At 35.6% G+C, this 17,029-nt stretch overlaps 1 protein-coding gene across 5 annotated transcripts in view; it reads right to left on the bottom strand.

Moving 5' to 3' along the window:
• Positions 1-1,932: 1,932 nt before the first annotated feature.
• ADK (adenosine kinase) overlaps positions 1,933-17,029 on the bottom strand; it is a 543,729-nt gene continuing 528,632 nt past the window's right edge. For 4 of the 5 annotated variants that reach the window (XM_005226479.4, XM_010820646.3, XM_059882620.1 and 1 more), the window contains one exon: positions 1,933-2,731. In XM_005226479.4, the coding sequence (XP_005226536.1) occupies positions 2,607-2,731 (125 nt within the window). In that variant the 3' untranslated portion in view covers positions 1,933-2,606. 5 annotated transcript variants of the gene reach the window in all.

Genomic DNA, 17,029 nt, shown 5'->3' with positions numbered 1-17,029 from the left:
TTTCCTCCTCAAGGGAATCTTCCTGACCCAGGGATCAAACCCACGTTTCTTGTGTCTCCTGCATTGGCAAGAGGATTTTTTACCACTAGTACCACCTGAGAAGCCCAATCACAAGCTGCAGAGCCCAGCCAAAAGGAAAAAAAAAAAACTATGCTTCACAACCCAAGCAGTGGAAGACAATATTTGTAAATCACATGACTGATAATATACAGAACATACAAAGAATGCTTACAACTCAACAATAAAAGGACAAACCACTCAATTTAAAAATGGACAGTACAGTCCAGGTTTGATGCACAATACTGGATGCTTGGGCCTGGTGCACTGGGACGACCCAGAGGGATGGTACAGGGAGGGAGAAGGGAGGAGGGTTCAGGATGGGGAACATGTATATACCTGTGGCAGATTCATTTTGATATATGGCAAAACCAATACAATATTGTAAAGTTAAAAAATAAAATAAAATAAATTAAGAAAAAAAAGAAAAAAAAAGAAAAATGGGCAATAACTTTGAATAGACATTTCTCCAAAGAAAGAAATCCAAATGGTCAGTAAATACAATATCATTAATAAATAGGAAAATACAGATTAAAAACACAATGAGATATCACTTTATACCCTCCAAGATGGCTATAATCAAACGAGAGTAGCAAGTGTTGGCAAGGGTGTGAAAAAATTGAAACTCACAAACCTTTTCAGTGAGAATGCAAGATAAGGCAGTCCTTTTGGAAAGGTCTGGCAATTTCCCAAAAAGTTAACCATAGGATTACCATGTGATCCAGCAATTCCACTTCTGGTATATACCCCCAAAGAATTGAAAACATACATCCATATAAAAAACTTGGACATGAATGTTAATGACAGCATGATTCATAATAGCCCCAAAGGGTTACCTGGGTCATTAACAACTGAAATGTCCATCAACATGAATGGATAAACAAAATATGGCATATGTATTCAAAGAAATATTATTTGGCAATAAAAAGAAGTACTGAAAATATCATAGGATAAGTAAACTTTGAAAACATGCTAAGTGAAAGAAGCCCGACACAAAAGAAAACATTATTATATGACTCCATTTTTATGAACATCAAGAATAGGCACATCTAGAGAGACAGGAAATAGATTAGTGGTTATCAAGAGGATGGGGATTGAATTGGGAAGAAAAGGGTTTCCTTTTGGGGTGATGAAAATGTTCTTGATTTAGATATTGGTGATAGCTACACAACTTTGTGGATACACGAAAACCTACTGAATTGTATACTTTAAAATAAAAAATTTTATGGCCTATGAATTTTATCTCAACAATGATAAAAAAGATTAGCACAGAAGACCTAAAAGTCTTCTTAAACATAAAACAAAAACCTGAACACTTTTCTATGAATTCGGTTTTATAACTATGATTTTCTTCTTCTTCAGTGACAATAATCATAACAATAGTAGGTTCTTATTAGACTTGTAACAAGCATTTTGTACCTAGTATCTCCTCTTGAATCATCTCAATGACCTCATACATAGGGGTTATGATTCCATTTTATAGAAAGGAAATTGACGTTCAAGAGGCTAAGCTCTTATCAAGGTAAGTAAGTCTGACTCTAGAGGTTCCATTTTTTTAAGATTTTTTGGGGGGTGGGAGGTATGCTACCCAGCATGTAGGATCTTAATTCCCTGACCAGGGACTGAAGCTGTGCCTCCTGGAGCAGAAATATGAAGTCCTTACCACTGGTCTGCCAGGGCATTCCCCATAAGTTATATCATACCATTCCGTCTTCCTGAAAACAGTGGCTTACTGGTCTCCAATACTAAGTTATTTTTTGATGTGTTATGTTGTTTTTTCTATCTCCATAAACAGATCAGCTATTTCAGGACCCAGGATTAGACAGTTATCTTTCTTCCTTAGTTTGCTGAGTACAGGACAAAGACAGAAAAAAAGCCCTTTATGACAAGTTTTTATTTGTATCAAATACAGAGTACCGTAAGTAAATATAAGATTATGACTTGAATATTGTAATATAGCTTATAATTTGGCAAATTAATTATCCAAAATTTATTACATGTTTGAGTACACACTGATGAACCTGCATAACTTGCAAAGATAAATATTTCTGCACCTTATTTAACCATTTGTCATGTATATATGTGGTACATATATGAACACATGTGTGTATATGTGTATAAACACACTTCTGAATTAAATATATTTGTATAAAAGCTAAAGATTTATGTATTATCTTTAATTCCTTTAAAAAATCTATTATATTAAATTGCATCTGCATTCAAAGCAGAAATGTAAAAAAATGATCACTTTGCTTAGTACACATGAATTTACAATGCAATGGAAAATGAAACAAAAATCAATTGAAATACTATATTTCTGTTTAATTGACATTTACCTGGCACTATCAGACTATGGAAATAAACCTCCTACTTTAGGTTGTTGAGAGAACAAAGATTCTATTGTGCATTACTGTACCCCCTAAATTAAGAATCAACATTATTATAGTAGGAAAGGTGGCATTTAATTTTCTTTTTTATTAATATGGGAATTCTCAGGAAACAATCAGGGCAGTGTCTGTACTCCTGGGATGCAGTTTCATGCTTTTCCATCAGTGGAAGTCTGGCTTCTCAGGAAAGGTGCAGCCAGTCCTTCTAATTATGACACTTGCAGCATAGTGGCCAGCACGGATGCATTCAGTGAGAGGCTTGTCAGAGACCAGCTGAGACAGAAAACCTGGAACACAGACAGAAGGGAGAAACATGAGTACTGTGTAATAGCATCAGAAATGTCATATGGTCAGAACAAAATATGGTCTACATACCTATGCCTTTCTTTAGTCTTGATAGTGAAGTGTCAAACCTCCGGGGTTAGAGGGTTCTTCCCTAAGAATTCTTTTAAAGAGCTCAAGTTGGGACGTAACAACCCATCATCAAGTCAGTCTAGTCTTTCTAGGCATAAACGCTCATGCTTTCCTTTAACTTTGACAATAAAAGGTTGTAAGAAAGAATTACTGGCCAAATAGTATTATCTTTGGTCTTTATAGCTGAGAAATTATGAGCTCTAAATAGGTTTAGAGCAGAGCTCTAAAACCTCTGCCTATCTCTCTAAATTCCTTCTGTATTGCTGTTATTCCTAGAGAACTGTTATTTGGGAAAAACTCGCTCATCTGGATATCTCTCCAAGAACAAATCTGAGAGTTGAAAAGTTATGAAGGACCATTTATATACCTTTTTCACTCCCAGAAGTATCAGAGAAATAATATCTAGAGTCAAGCACCATGGATCAGTTTGACATTAAAATAAATATGATTAGATAACAATGCTGAGGCCTTTTGCTTCCAATCAAGATGAAATAAAAGAATCAGATTTACCCTTTCTTCAGAAACAACTTTAAAAACAAAGTATATGAAACTAAGTTTTTCAAATATAGTACATCAGTCACAAAAGATACATGAAAGAAGGGAAACAAATGAGGAAAACTACCAGGCCATGATTCATGGAAGGAAAACCCAGGCAGAGCCTGACAGTTACCGAGTTAAGAAGATGGAAATAGGAATCAAAGTACGATAAACATTTACACAGACTGAGAAGGAAAAAAAAAGAGGAGAGACATAAATGGTCACTACTGATAATAAGAGACATCATATCACCATAGCATCTACGCACGCTAAAAGGATAAGGAAACGTTATTAACAACTTAATGCCAACAAAGTGTTATAGAACTATAAGGTGTTCAGATTTGACAAGTAAGACAAACTTCTGGAGATACACAATCTATCAAAGCTCACTCAGGAAGAAACAGTTAATCTGAATAGCCTTGTGTTTATTAAACATTTAATTTTAAAATTAAAAAGCTTCCCATAAAGAAAATTCCAGTTCAGATGGTGTCACTGCTGAATTCTACCAAACATTTAAAGAAGAAAAATAATGCCAATGTTATACAAACTCTAGAAAACTAAAAAGGATATTTTCTGACTCACTCTTTGAGGCCAGCTTTACTCTGATAGTATAATCAGAAAAGATGCAAATATTTTAGCAAATCCAATCCAACAGTATATTTAAAAAGATAGTAATTCATGATAAGGTGAAATGCAAGGTTGGTTTAACTTTCAAAAATCAATCAATGTAATCTACCATATTAATCACGAAAATCATAAGGTCATCTTCATAGATGCTGAAAAAGCATTTGATGAAACCCAGGATGGATTTCTAAAAAAAACTTTCAACAAACTAGTAACAGAAGGGAACTTCTATGAAAACCTTGCAGTTAATATCATTCTTAATAGAGGATGATGAAGTGTTTTTCCCCTTAGAATTGAGAACAAGGAAAGAATGTTTGTTCTTAAACGTTGTAATGTAGACTCTAGCCCGTGCATTAAGGCAAACAAAAGAAAGAAAAGGCATCAAAATTGAAAATGAGGTAGAACTGTCTTCATTTGCAGATGGCATGACCACCTATATCTATGGTTCTCAACAGTGGCAATTCTGCCTCCTGGAGAACATGTGGCAATGTCATATTTGTGCCAGAGGGTGCTAATGGCAACTAGAGGGTAGAGCCCAGGGATGCTGCTAAATATCCTATGATGTCAATAATACCCAAACTGAGAAATCCTAGTCTATCTAAAAATTCCTATGGAATCTAGAAAAAAGTTAACTTGAACTACTAAGTTAGTTTAGTGAAGTTGCAGGATGTAAGTAAGATTCCTATACAAAAATCAACTGAATTTTTGTACTAGTAATGTGTGTATATATAGCAATTGTACATGCCAGCAATGAACAGTTAGAAATTGATATTAAAAATACTCTTCACCATACTACCAAACATGTGAAATACCTAAATCTGACAAAAGCTGTGTAAGACCTCAACACTGAAAATGACAAAATAATGCTGAGAAAACAACCCAAAACAAACAAAAAACAATGCTGAGAGATAAAAAACAAGCTAAGTAAGATGAAGAGCTATAAACTATTCAGAGAACAGAAGACTCAATATGGCTATCACCTCTACTGATTCAATGTAATATCAACCAAAATTCCAGCAAGCTTTTCTAAAAGAAACTGACAAGCTGATTCTAAAATTTATGTGGAAATGCAAAGAATTTAGACTAATTAAAACAGAACTCTGAAAACAAGAGTACTTGATTTAAAAATTTACTATAGAACTAAAATAATTTAGACACTGTGGTACAGGCATTAAAATGGACAAATAAATCAGTGAAACTGAACAGTCAATCCAGAAATAAACTTACTTCTATATGGTCAACTGATTTTTATAAAGGTATTAAGCAATTCAGTGGAGAAAGGATAATCTTTCTTTTTTTCCATGTTATTATAATAGACTTCTTTTTAAACAAATGTTCTTAGAAGAGCTGGATGGGCCATATGTGAGAACATAAAAAACACATACACTTCTACCCTTCTTCACACCAACCACAAAATTAACTTGAAATGGATCATAGGTCTAAATGCAAGAGCTAAAACTATAAAACTGAAAAGAAAACTTATGAGAAAATCTTTGTGATTTTGAACTTGCCAAAGATCTTAGGACATAAAAAGTGTAAACTTTTATGAAAGAAAAAATAATTTTGACTTTGCTAAATTAAACACTTTTACACAAACATTTTAGTGAAGAAGATAAACATGTCATACAAGCACAGGAAAAGATGTTCAACATTATTATCTGTTAGAAAAATGCTAATTAAAGCCACCATGAAATACCACTGCCCATCGCTAGAAAGGCTAAAATGAAAGAAGACTGACAAAGCAAGTGTTGGCAAGAGCACAGATGAACTGAAACGCTCCAGTACCAATCGCCTGTGCATGTGCTCAGTCATTCAGTTGCGTCCGACTCTTTGTGACCCCATGGACTGCAGCCCGCCAGGCTCCTCTGTCCATGGGATTCTCCAGGCAAGAATACTGGAGTGGGTAGCCATTTCCTCCTCCAGGGGATCTTCCCAACCCAGGGACTGAACCTGAGTTTCCTGCGTCTCCTGCACTGGCAGGCAAATTCTTTACCTCAGAGACACCGGAAAGCCCAAAATACGGATTATGAGACTATAAAGTAAGACTCTTTTTGAAAACAGTTATCGGTGTCTTAAAACATACACCTATCAAAAGACTCCGTCTTTCTATTTCTGGGTATTTAACCATGGTTTGTATTTGAATGTTCAGACCAGCTTCATTTGGCATAGCCCCAAATTGGAAGCAATCCAAATAGTACGGACGCAGTAAATGTGTCCATAGTGATGGTCCATGGGTGTATACATATGTCAACATTTGTAAAACTGTACACTTTAAACATGTGCAGTTTATTGTATGTCAATTATACTGCAATAAAACTACATAAAAAATTGTTGTAGTTACAAATACCATAGTCAACAACAGAAAAACCTGGGGCTACTTCCCCTCTAAGGAAAACCCAAGATGCTATAGCAGTACTCTACGCAGAAGAATAGATGATAATGAGGAACTGTTCTGTAGCCAGACTTTTAGGCCTCATCGGCCCTGGGCAGCTGAGGGGTTAAGGTTAATTTAAAAGCTGTGGTATAGTGACCTGTAGAGAGCATTATAAGAGATTTATGTTCTTTCTCTTCTACCATTCTGACCACACAGGCTTCTCCCTTGTCAGATTTCGGGAATGCTGTATCCAATAAAATAAATAAGTACGCCCAACCAAAGAATAATTAATTTGGTTAATGGAGTGATGTATTTTGAAGACATTTGCTTAGAATGTGAAATCATTCTCTCAAGAGGTTTAGTAAGAGTATTTTATCATTGAGTTTTCAGGTAACAGTCAAAGGTCAATATTAACTTTCAGCCAAACTGTGAGACTAAACGGTTCAGCCCACACAGTGAATGGAGCAGATGCCAAATTCAGTCAGATCGGCTTACAATGGAAACACGTCTATTAGAAGACTTATAAGGAACATCTGTTTTCCTCATTCCTCCTGGTATGTTCTTTCTGAGAAAAAGAAAGCTTATGTTTATGAAATATTTTTGAGAAGCATAAGTACCAGCATCCTCTTTATAATAGAAGAGCTAGTTGATGATTGAAGTGAAGTCCCCTGAAGAGACATTTGCTTTGACAAGTGGGAAAACCTGGATGGAGAAAAAAAGCTTAGACCTTTGCCCTGAGTGAATATCGGTTCTTTAACAAACTATTTTTAAATTCTAACTGAGATGAACTACAGATGTTATATAATCAGTTATAAGTTGAACCTTCATAAAGTAGCTGATATGAGTCTTCACAAGTTGTACAAAATAGTTTAAAAAAATAAAGGAGCTTATATTTAAAGAATCATAGGAAATTATTTCATAATAAGAAACATTCCCAAGATACCTTTTTTATTGCATAAAATATACATAACCTCAAAGTTACCATTTCAACCATTTTAAAGTGTACAATTCAAGGCATTAAGTTTATTTGCAGTGTAGTGTAACCATCATTTCTATCAATTTCCAGAATATTTTCATTATTCCAACAGAAACTATACTTATTAAACTCTCCATTCCCTCCCACCCCTGGCCTTTTGTATCTGCCTTACTTTACTTAGCATAATGTTTTTCAGTACAATTTTTTTAAGTTTAGATTTTTATTGTTAGCTGGCCTAAAATGTATTTTTTAAAAACTACATTTGGAAATAATTTCGAATTCAGAAAACTTGCCAAAAGAAAGAAAACTTGCAAACAATGCAAATAGTATCCATACATCCTTTACCTGGATGTACTTACTGTCAACATTTTGCTCTTTTTGGGCCCATCTTCTCTTTTTTATACAATTTTCTCCACTGAACTAATTGAGAAGAAGTGGCATTTGTCATGCCCTTTACCTTTAAATCTATCTATGCATCTTTCCTGAGAATAAGGCTAGTCTCATGGATAACCATAGTCATCGACTTCAGTAATACTGTTAGAATACTGTTATCTAATTGCCTGTTCATATTCCAGTTTTCTCAATGACCCATTAATACCCTTCATAGCATTTTTCTTCCATCTAGGATAGAATTTAGTCTAGGATTTGTCATCTTTTTAGTTTCCTTTATCTTGAACATTTCCTTCGACTTTTGTGACAAGGACATTTTTGATGAATACAGTCTTCCCCTACTCGGTATTTAATAGAGTAATGCTCATTTTGGTTTGTCTGATATTTCTTCATGATTAAATTCAGATTATGCATTCCTGGCCAGAATACTAGAAAAATTATGTTGTGTGCTTCTCAAGGGTATCATATTTAGGAACACATTGTGTCTGGCTGCTATTCACTGGTGATAATTTTGATCACCTGATCAAGATGTCCTACTTCTCCACTGTATAGTTATATTTTTCCCTTGCATCTAACAAGGAGTCTGCTGGTAGACACTTTAATACCATGCAAATATTCTGCTCCCTATAAAGAATCCCAATCCCTTCTCCCAAATTTAGTATTCACTCATAATTCCTAACTGAAGCAACTTAAACCATGATGATTTTCTAACTCCAGCACTCCCTTCACATTTACCTGTCAGCTTTCAACAATATATGTAAGAGCTTATCTCTTATCTCATTTACTATTTTTCATCTATTTATGTATCAATAAGGAGGCACAGACTTTTATTTTTTAATCAATAGTTTATAATTCAATACAGCTCTATATGGTGCTCAAAATGTCCCAGTTTTTACCAGTGGGAGCACCTACAAGCTGGCTCAGGTGCCCTTGGATATGCCCTCATAGTATCTTTGAGTACTTCCTTACTTTTTGGAATTATATTCTTGGCTCATCTTAAACCCACCCTATCTCAGCCTTAGAACCTGCCATTTTCCCAAGGATACCTATTTCCTATTAGGGTAAAATGGTATTAGAGACCACAGTGTGGGAGGTAGGTGCATTCTTTGCTTCTAGACCCTGACAGCAAATGAAGCTAGGAAGTATGTACTTATACACATGTACAGATACAGATACACATACATACATACACATTTATGTACGTATTATGTGTACACACATAAATGTGTACGTATGTATATACATGTGTACACAGACCTATTTTAGATATTGAATTGACACCAATACTTTCAGTTCCAATCCACCCTTATAGTGCTCTTTCTTACCTTTCTCCAGTCCATTATTATGATTCTGTACTTTTTTCCATAGTGAAAACCCTAGCTTTCAACAATATCAAAATATTTATTGGCTCAGTTTTATACTATCTCCAAAATAGCTTCAAAATTGCTTCACTACTAATTTTACAAAACCCCAAATCTATTAAAAACAGTTTAGAATTGGTTTGCTGTTCTCCAATGTGCTCAAATACTGTGTTCAGTACGCTCTTTACATTGGTTCTCCTTTTTACTCCACTTCAGAATTGACAGGTTGTTGCTGAACCACGAAAGACACCGGGACTCTTGGCCTCCAGAGAAGAATTTAATCCGGGGCCAGAGATGAGGCTTGATCGCTTAGAGCTTTTGTGTAATAAAGTTGTATTAAAGTATAAAAGAGATAGAGAAAGCTTCTGACAGACATCAGAAGGGGGCAGAAAGAGTACCCCCTCACTAGTGTTAGCAATGGAGTTATATACTTTTAATTAGCTATTACAGTGAATCAAAAGAATGTCTGGAGGTTGTAAAGACCTTACTAGACCCACTCCCATAATTTACATTTTAAGATAACAGGATTAGCCTGAAGGTTTTTTCCAGAAACTGTCCTCAAGCAGGATACATTATTGTTATATAATCCTAAGGAATGTAGAGGGAAAAAATGTTTGTCCTTTCCTCCTCCTTGAGAATTCCAGACCCCTCTCTCCTTGGGAACCCCCAAACTTCTTATCAGCCTGCCTAGGAACTGACTCTTTCAGAATGGTTCACTTACTTAAGACCGAAAAAAATGTTGGGGTCACGATTTCAATTTTCATCCCTCACTTTCATCCTTATTAACTTAATATTTCTTTAAACATATGTAGAATATTAAAAATTCTAAAAATGGTATGCTCAGAGAAGTGTCACTTTCTTTTACCCTATGTTCTCACCATTGGAGGTACCCAATTTCACTGTTTTTTGGTTTGTCTTCATGAGAAATGCTGGACTGGATGAAGCACAAGCTGGAATCAAGATTTCCAGGAGAAATATCAATAACCTCAGATATGCACATGACACCACCCTTATGGCAGAAAGTGAAGAAGAGCAAAAGAGCCTCTTGATGAAAGTGAAAGAGGAGAGTGAAAAAGTTGGCTTAAAGCTCAGCATTCAGAAAACTAAGATCATGGCATCCGGTCCCATCACTTCATGGCAAATAGATGGGGAAACAGTGGAAACAGTGGCTGACTTTATTTTTTTGGCTCCAAAATCACTGCAGATGGTGGCTGCACCCATGAAATTAAAAGACGCTTACTTTTTGGAAGAAAAGTTATGACTAACCTAGACAGCATGTTAAAAAGCAGAGACATTACTTTGCTGACAAAGGTCCGTCTAGTCAAAGCTATGGTTTTTCCAGTAGTAATGTATGGATGCAAGAGCTGGACTATAAAGAAAGATGAGTCTCAAAGAATTGATGCTTTTGAACTGTGGTGTTGGAGAAGACTCTTAAGTCCCTTGGACAGCAAGGAGATCCAACCAGTCCATCCTAAAGGAAATCAATCCTGAATATTCATTGTGGAAGGAGTGATGCTGAGGCTGAAACTCCAATACTTTGGCTACCTGATGCGAAGAACAAAGGACTCATTTGAAAAGACCCTGATGCTGGGAGAGATTGAAGGCGGGAGAAGGGGACGACAGAGGATAAGATGGTTGGATGGCATCACCAACTCAATGGACATGAGTTTGAGTAAACTCTAGGAGTTGGTGATGGACAGGGAGGCCTGTTGTGCTGCAATCCATGGGGTCGCAAAGAGTTGGACATGAATGAGCAACTGAATTGAACTCCTGTATTTATTTTTGTAAAAGTAAGCAGATAATCTGTGCATTTTATTTCCTCTTTTTTTATTACAAAAGGAGTGGCACAGAATATATGCCCTTTTGCACTTTGCCTTTTTTTCACTTAAAATATCTCCTGACATCACTGCACACTAATACATAAGAGATTTTCCCCATTCTTTTTTACAGCTGCATAGCAGCTTATTGTATGGATACACCACAGTTCATTCACTCCATCTCCTATGTGTGAATGTTCACCAGTTTTTAATGCTTTGAAATTACAAATAATTCTGTAATGAATAACATTTTGCATGTGTGCTTTTGTGCTATTGGGTGTGTGTGTGTATCTTTTGGGTAAATTTCTAGAAGTGGCATTTTTGGGGTTGAAGGATAAATACGTAAGTAGTTTTGTTAGATACTGCCAAATTCCCCTTCCTTGGGGTTAAACCTTTTGCATTTCCACTAGTAATGTTTATGAGCACATGTTTCCCCACAACCTCAATAACAGAGTACACGGTCAAGCTTTTGATTTTTTGCCAATCTGATGGGTTAGAAACATATCTCAATGTAACTTTAATTTGCATCTCTCTTACTATGGGTGAGATTGAAGACCTTGTTCTATGTTTAAAAAACTAATCTCTTTCTGTGAATTGTTTTTTCTGATCTTTTGCTTATTTTTCTGTAGAATTTTTGGCTCTCCCACCCCAGTTTTTTAAAGTTCTCTGTATTTTTAGGATATTATTTCAATAAAGTATTTTTAGGTAGGAAAAATACAATATGCTGTGAGTATATACAAATACTGTGCCAGCAGGTAAACAAAGTGCTTATTCATGTTTCATTCACTGAATGTGATGAATTACAAAGACTGCGGCTAGCAGACACTACAGCAGATAAATATGGCTTGCAGATAAATTAAAAAAGAATTTTGTACTGTTTCAGTAAAGACTCGGCCAAAGAAGAAGTAAAATTTTAAATAACTGACTTGGCATGGGTGTTCAATATGAAAAAGTACTTTAGAAGCTCTTTGTGGGGAGGCCATTAGCTTATGGTCCTTGTCAGTATATCATGTTAAAAACGAATGGTAAGGCTCTGTGTATATGCCTCGCAAAACAACCATGAGAACAGGAACAGGAGGCATACAACTGGTGAACGAGAAACAGCAGTACAGGTTTCCAAATCAAGAACTCACATGCTGAGGCAGTGGTTGTCCCTTTTAACTTGAGTGCCTTCTCTCTGTGACTCTTAACCTCTCTTTGATCCTTTCATGGATAGGCTTACTCCAGGGCCTCTCCCACTTTTGGTCACGTCATGGACCTTAGGTCTCGGGCTGCTGAGGCACAGTACCTGAAGGCTTCTCACTGACACTGAATTTGGTTTCTAGGGCTCTGAATCTTGGAGCAATCACAGACCCAGAGTTCTCAGAATAAACCTCTGTCCATTAACAACCAGAATGGTTTATTATCTTCTGGTTAATTTCATTTGGACTTTTCTTTTACTGCTGTTAAAGAGAGTGGTCAATTTTAGCATTCAATCAGCATGAATTCAGTGTCTGAGATGAGACCTGACACATAATTTAAACTGTGCTGAAAGGAGTACTAAGTTTTTTTTCTCAAAGCACAGAGAGGCGTGATGGCTAGTGTGGGCAAAAGGCAATGAGATTTCCTAGCTCAAGTTGTCCATTCCATGTAGTTACTGTAGAAAACATACAACATGTAGAATTTTCTTAGTGTCATCCATAGAAAACAGAAATACTGTCAGTAATTATGAAAGTCTTAAAGACACGTAGCAGCCAGGAAAATTTTAGAAGGAAATGAATGAAATCTACAAGTCAGTATTTTCCTTTTCATATATAGTTCCTTTACTAATATTTTTCGTGGTGGCTGGAACTAAAAACCCAGTAGACTCCATTACTGTTCATTCAACATTCACAGTAAAAACACAAGTTAGGTTTTCTGATTATCATCACATATGGCTACATGGTTTATGTAAAAAAAAAAAAAAAAAAATATCCAACAATTTGAAGAGGTGACCAGTTAAATCCATGCGACGGAATTATAGAAAGCAGTTAACTAAAATGAGTTAGATCTTCATTAAGCTGCTATGAGACAATTTCCAAGATAAAAGTAAATGAAAACTCAAGTAAGCCCTGTATACTCTCATTTGATGAAAACTAGGATATGTATACATATACAAACTTGCACAAACACAGAATATTTATGGATGGATTCAATAAATACCAGCAACCAAAGCTACCTCACAGAGGGGAATTAGAGGCCTGGGGTGGAAGCAATGCTTACCTTTCATTACATATAAATATAGTACTTCTATGATACATATATATTTCCTTTTTGTGCTGTTGTATTTTCTACTGCTTACAGGTATTATTTCTGTAATAAAAACTTTATTAGAAACATTTTCCCATATCTTTAAATATTCTTAGAGACCATGCATTTTAAATGTAGATGCAGTATAATTTACTTAATCCTATTATTGGATATTGCTGGGAGGGATTGGGGGCAGGAGGAGAAGGGGACGACAGAGGATGAGATGGCTGGATGGCATCACTGACTCGATGGATGTGAGTCTGAGTGAACTCCGGGAGTTGGTGATGGACAGGGAGGCCTGGCGTGCTGCAATTCATGGGGTCGCAGAGAGTCAGACATGACTGAATGACTGAACTGAACTGGACTGATTACTGGATATTTAGGTGTATTTCTAATTTTTTTTACTACTATAAATAACATTGTAGTAAGTATCTTTATAACATTTTAGTAACACTTATTGTGCACAATTTAAAATTTTAATTTTCTTAGGATATATTTCTTGAAAGGTAATTAATTTTTAAAATTTATTTATTTATTTAGATGCATCAGATCTTGGTATATGTGGGATCCAGTTCCTTGACCAGGGATAGAACCCAGGCCCTCTGCATTGGGAGCTCAGAGTCTTAGTCACTAGACCGCCAGGGGAGCCCCAAAGGTAATCAATTTTAAGGCTTTTTATTCATATTGCCAAACTCCTTTTCAAAATGATGTTATTAATGTATATACCCAACAGCATTCTTGCTATAAAAAATCTGTTTGATAATTTAAAAAGTGAAAGGCAGAATTTTGTTTTAACTTACAGTTATTTGTTTATTAGGGAGGTTGAAAACTTTTTTTGCTCATATGCTTACTAGCCATTTGTAGTGCTTCTTTTTATGAGCCGTCTGATGACAGCTTTTACTTGTTCTCCTACCAGAGTATTTCTCTTCTATTATTGATTTCTAAAAGACATTCTTCCAGTTTGTCTCCTACTTATGTTGAGAGTTACTTCCTGTTATTTTGTCACTCGCCTTTTACTTCTATTGCTACATCGATATATTTATCTTTTAATAGTTTTTTTCACTGAATTTGGGTTGAGACAGGTCTTCCATACCATGAGTTCAGATAAATATCAGCTCATATTTTCTTTTAGTTCACTTATGGTCATTCAATTATTTACTCCATTTAGAAATTGAGTGTCATGATTGGTAGTAACCAACTTTCATTTTTCCCAGAGTTACATTTTTGTTCCACCACCATATTTTAAGTAATCCATCTTGTTCCAAACATTTTCAAACATTTTATTTTGAAATAATTTTAGGTTTACATAAGAGTTGCAAAGATAGTAGAGTACATCTGTACTCATTCTGATTTTATTAAATTCCTACATGTGTTTCCCTCCATTTTTACTCTTTGGTCAGATCTTTGCAATGTATTTTAGAAACATGTTTATTCAAAACAGTAAAAAAGCAAAATTCTTATATGTCTGAAGAATTATGATCATTTCCAGATTTCGGAGATGATTTTTACTTCCTGTTTCCTTTTATTTCCTAAATATTCTATAGTAAGTAATATTACTTTTATAATTAGAAAAAAATCAATAAACATTTTAAAGGATAACATGGAACATTTAATTATTCAGAAAATGTTTATGAACAACTCATTCAAGAATTTCAGCTAAGTGATGTTTTATTCTGATAGTTTTCCATTCATGCTTTTAGAATTTATTAATAATTGTAGCCACTTGGGAACAGCTTTCTGTAAAGTAAATCAGTATGAGTGTTAAGTACAATGAAATTGGTCATTATTCTCAGAAGGATTTCTCAAGAACTAAAGATCTTCACTACCTTCTATATTCTGAGGTTTAGGGAAACACAGGCAGTGTTAGAGGAGGCACCTTAGAGAGTTTTTGAGGCAACCTTAGTACAGTATTTCTTCCCCACATGAAGACTTCATTTGTAGATGGCATATGCCAAATACATCAGTCTGCATCTTTTGAAATGGAAATTCAGGGACCAATGCTTCCTTAGCAGGGATTCTGGGAGAATTCCTGCCAGAATTAAGCAGAAAGGTTCACTGTACTTGGATAGAGTGGTCATTATGTGGTATCAATCAGTTCAGTTCAGTTCAGTCGCTCAGTCCGGTCCGACTCTTTGCGACCCCATGAATCGCAGCACGCCAGGCCTCCCTGTCCAGCATCAACACCCGGAGTTCACTCAGACTCACGTCCATCGAGTCGGTGATGCCATCCAGCCATCTCATCCTCTGTCGTCCCCTTCTCCTCCTGCCCCCAACCCCTCCCAGCATCAGAGTCATTTCCAATGAGTCAACTCTTCGCATGAGGTGGCCAAAGTACTAGAGTTTCAGCTTCAGCATCAATAGAACAAGCTTTTTTAGTAAAAATGGTGAGATCACTGGCCATAGGATACTGGCCTTAGAATCTCAGAACACTGTAACTGATGAAGTTGGGAGACTTAAGGCACACACACAAACTGAAGATACTAGTAAAATGAGGTGGGTGGGAGAAAGGTCTTTCCATTTTGGCCTTTTTTTTTTTTTTAATTTAAAACTCAACAGTAAGTACAGGGCTCCTATATACACTCTCATTGCTACATCCCTTATTTCCCCTATCATTAACGTCTTGCATTAGTGTGGTATGCTGTTAACAATTAATGAACCGATAATGACTCACTGAAGTACATGGTTTATATTAGGGTTCACTTTATGTTGTTCATTCTATAGGATTCAAAGATATATAAAAAAAGAAAATGTCTAATGATTTGTTACACACCATTACAATACTACATAGCATAGTTTCACTGCTCAAAAAACCCCTGTACTCTATCTATTCATACCTCTCACTCCCTCCTCACCCCTTGACAATCACTGATGTCTTTACTCTCTTCATAGTCTTATCCTTTCAGTAAAGGATTCATACAATCTGTAGCCCTTTCAAATTGGCTTCTTTCATTTAGTGTGGTATGTCTGAGTTTCTTTTGTGTCCTCCTCATGGCTTGACAGCTTGTTTCTTTTTATGACTGAATAATATTCCATGGAATGGATATACTACAGTTTATTTATCCAGTCATCTACTGAAGGACATCTTGACTGTTTATAAGTTTTGTCAATTATGAATAAAGTGCTATAAACATTCGTGTGCAGGTTTTTATGTAGGTATAAGTTTTCCATTCGTTTGGGCAACCAAGGAGCACAATTGCTAGATCTTACAGTAAGAGTGTGTTTTTTAAGAAAATGCCAAACCGTTTTCCAAAGTGGCTGTACCATTTTGCAATCCTATCAGCAATGAATGAATGAAGAGTTTCTGGTGCTGTACATCCTCACCACATAGTCTGCACGTACAAACTCAAGATGCTGCTTAATGATATGGGTGAAAGAACGTCTTTTTTCATTAAAAAATAAATCTTAATACTTACTTAAAACTAAAAACCTCTCAAAACATGAAAGTATATGCCTTATGTCCTATAATCACTTATCTATTTCACTGCTCACAGTAAACTTACTATATTTTATGTATGTTGTCTTCAAAGCCACATGATTCATTTTAGACACTGATGGTATTCTCCACAGCTTTGGTTCAGATCCTTGAGGACTAGGTCAATGAGCTAATGAATCATTTGCATTCTAGATATTTATACAACTATGCTTTCTCTACTATCTTCATCCCTCATCCCACCCCAACTCATCATCAATGTTCTTTATACATGAGTAATATTGAACTACACACTGTATAGTAGTGATGAGTTAATCACATAGTTATTAAGAGATAATATGGGAATAGTAACATAAGTTATCATGTAATTACCTTTGTTCTCAGAGGCATTACC

The sequence above is a fragment of the Bos taurus genome, chromosome 28 (assembly GCF_002263795.3).
Source record: "Bos taurus isolate L1 Dominette 01449 registration number 42190680 breed Hereford chromosome 28, ARS-UCD2.0, whole genome shotgun sequence".
NCBI lineage: Eukaryota > Metazoa > Chordata > Mammalia > Artiodactyla > Bovidae > Bos > Bos taurus.
The sequence above is the reverse complement of the archived record's forward strand: the minus strand, read 5'-3'. Positions and strand labels throughout refer to the sequence as shown.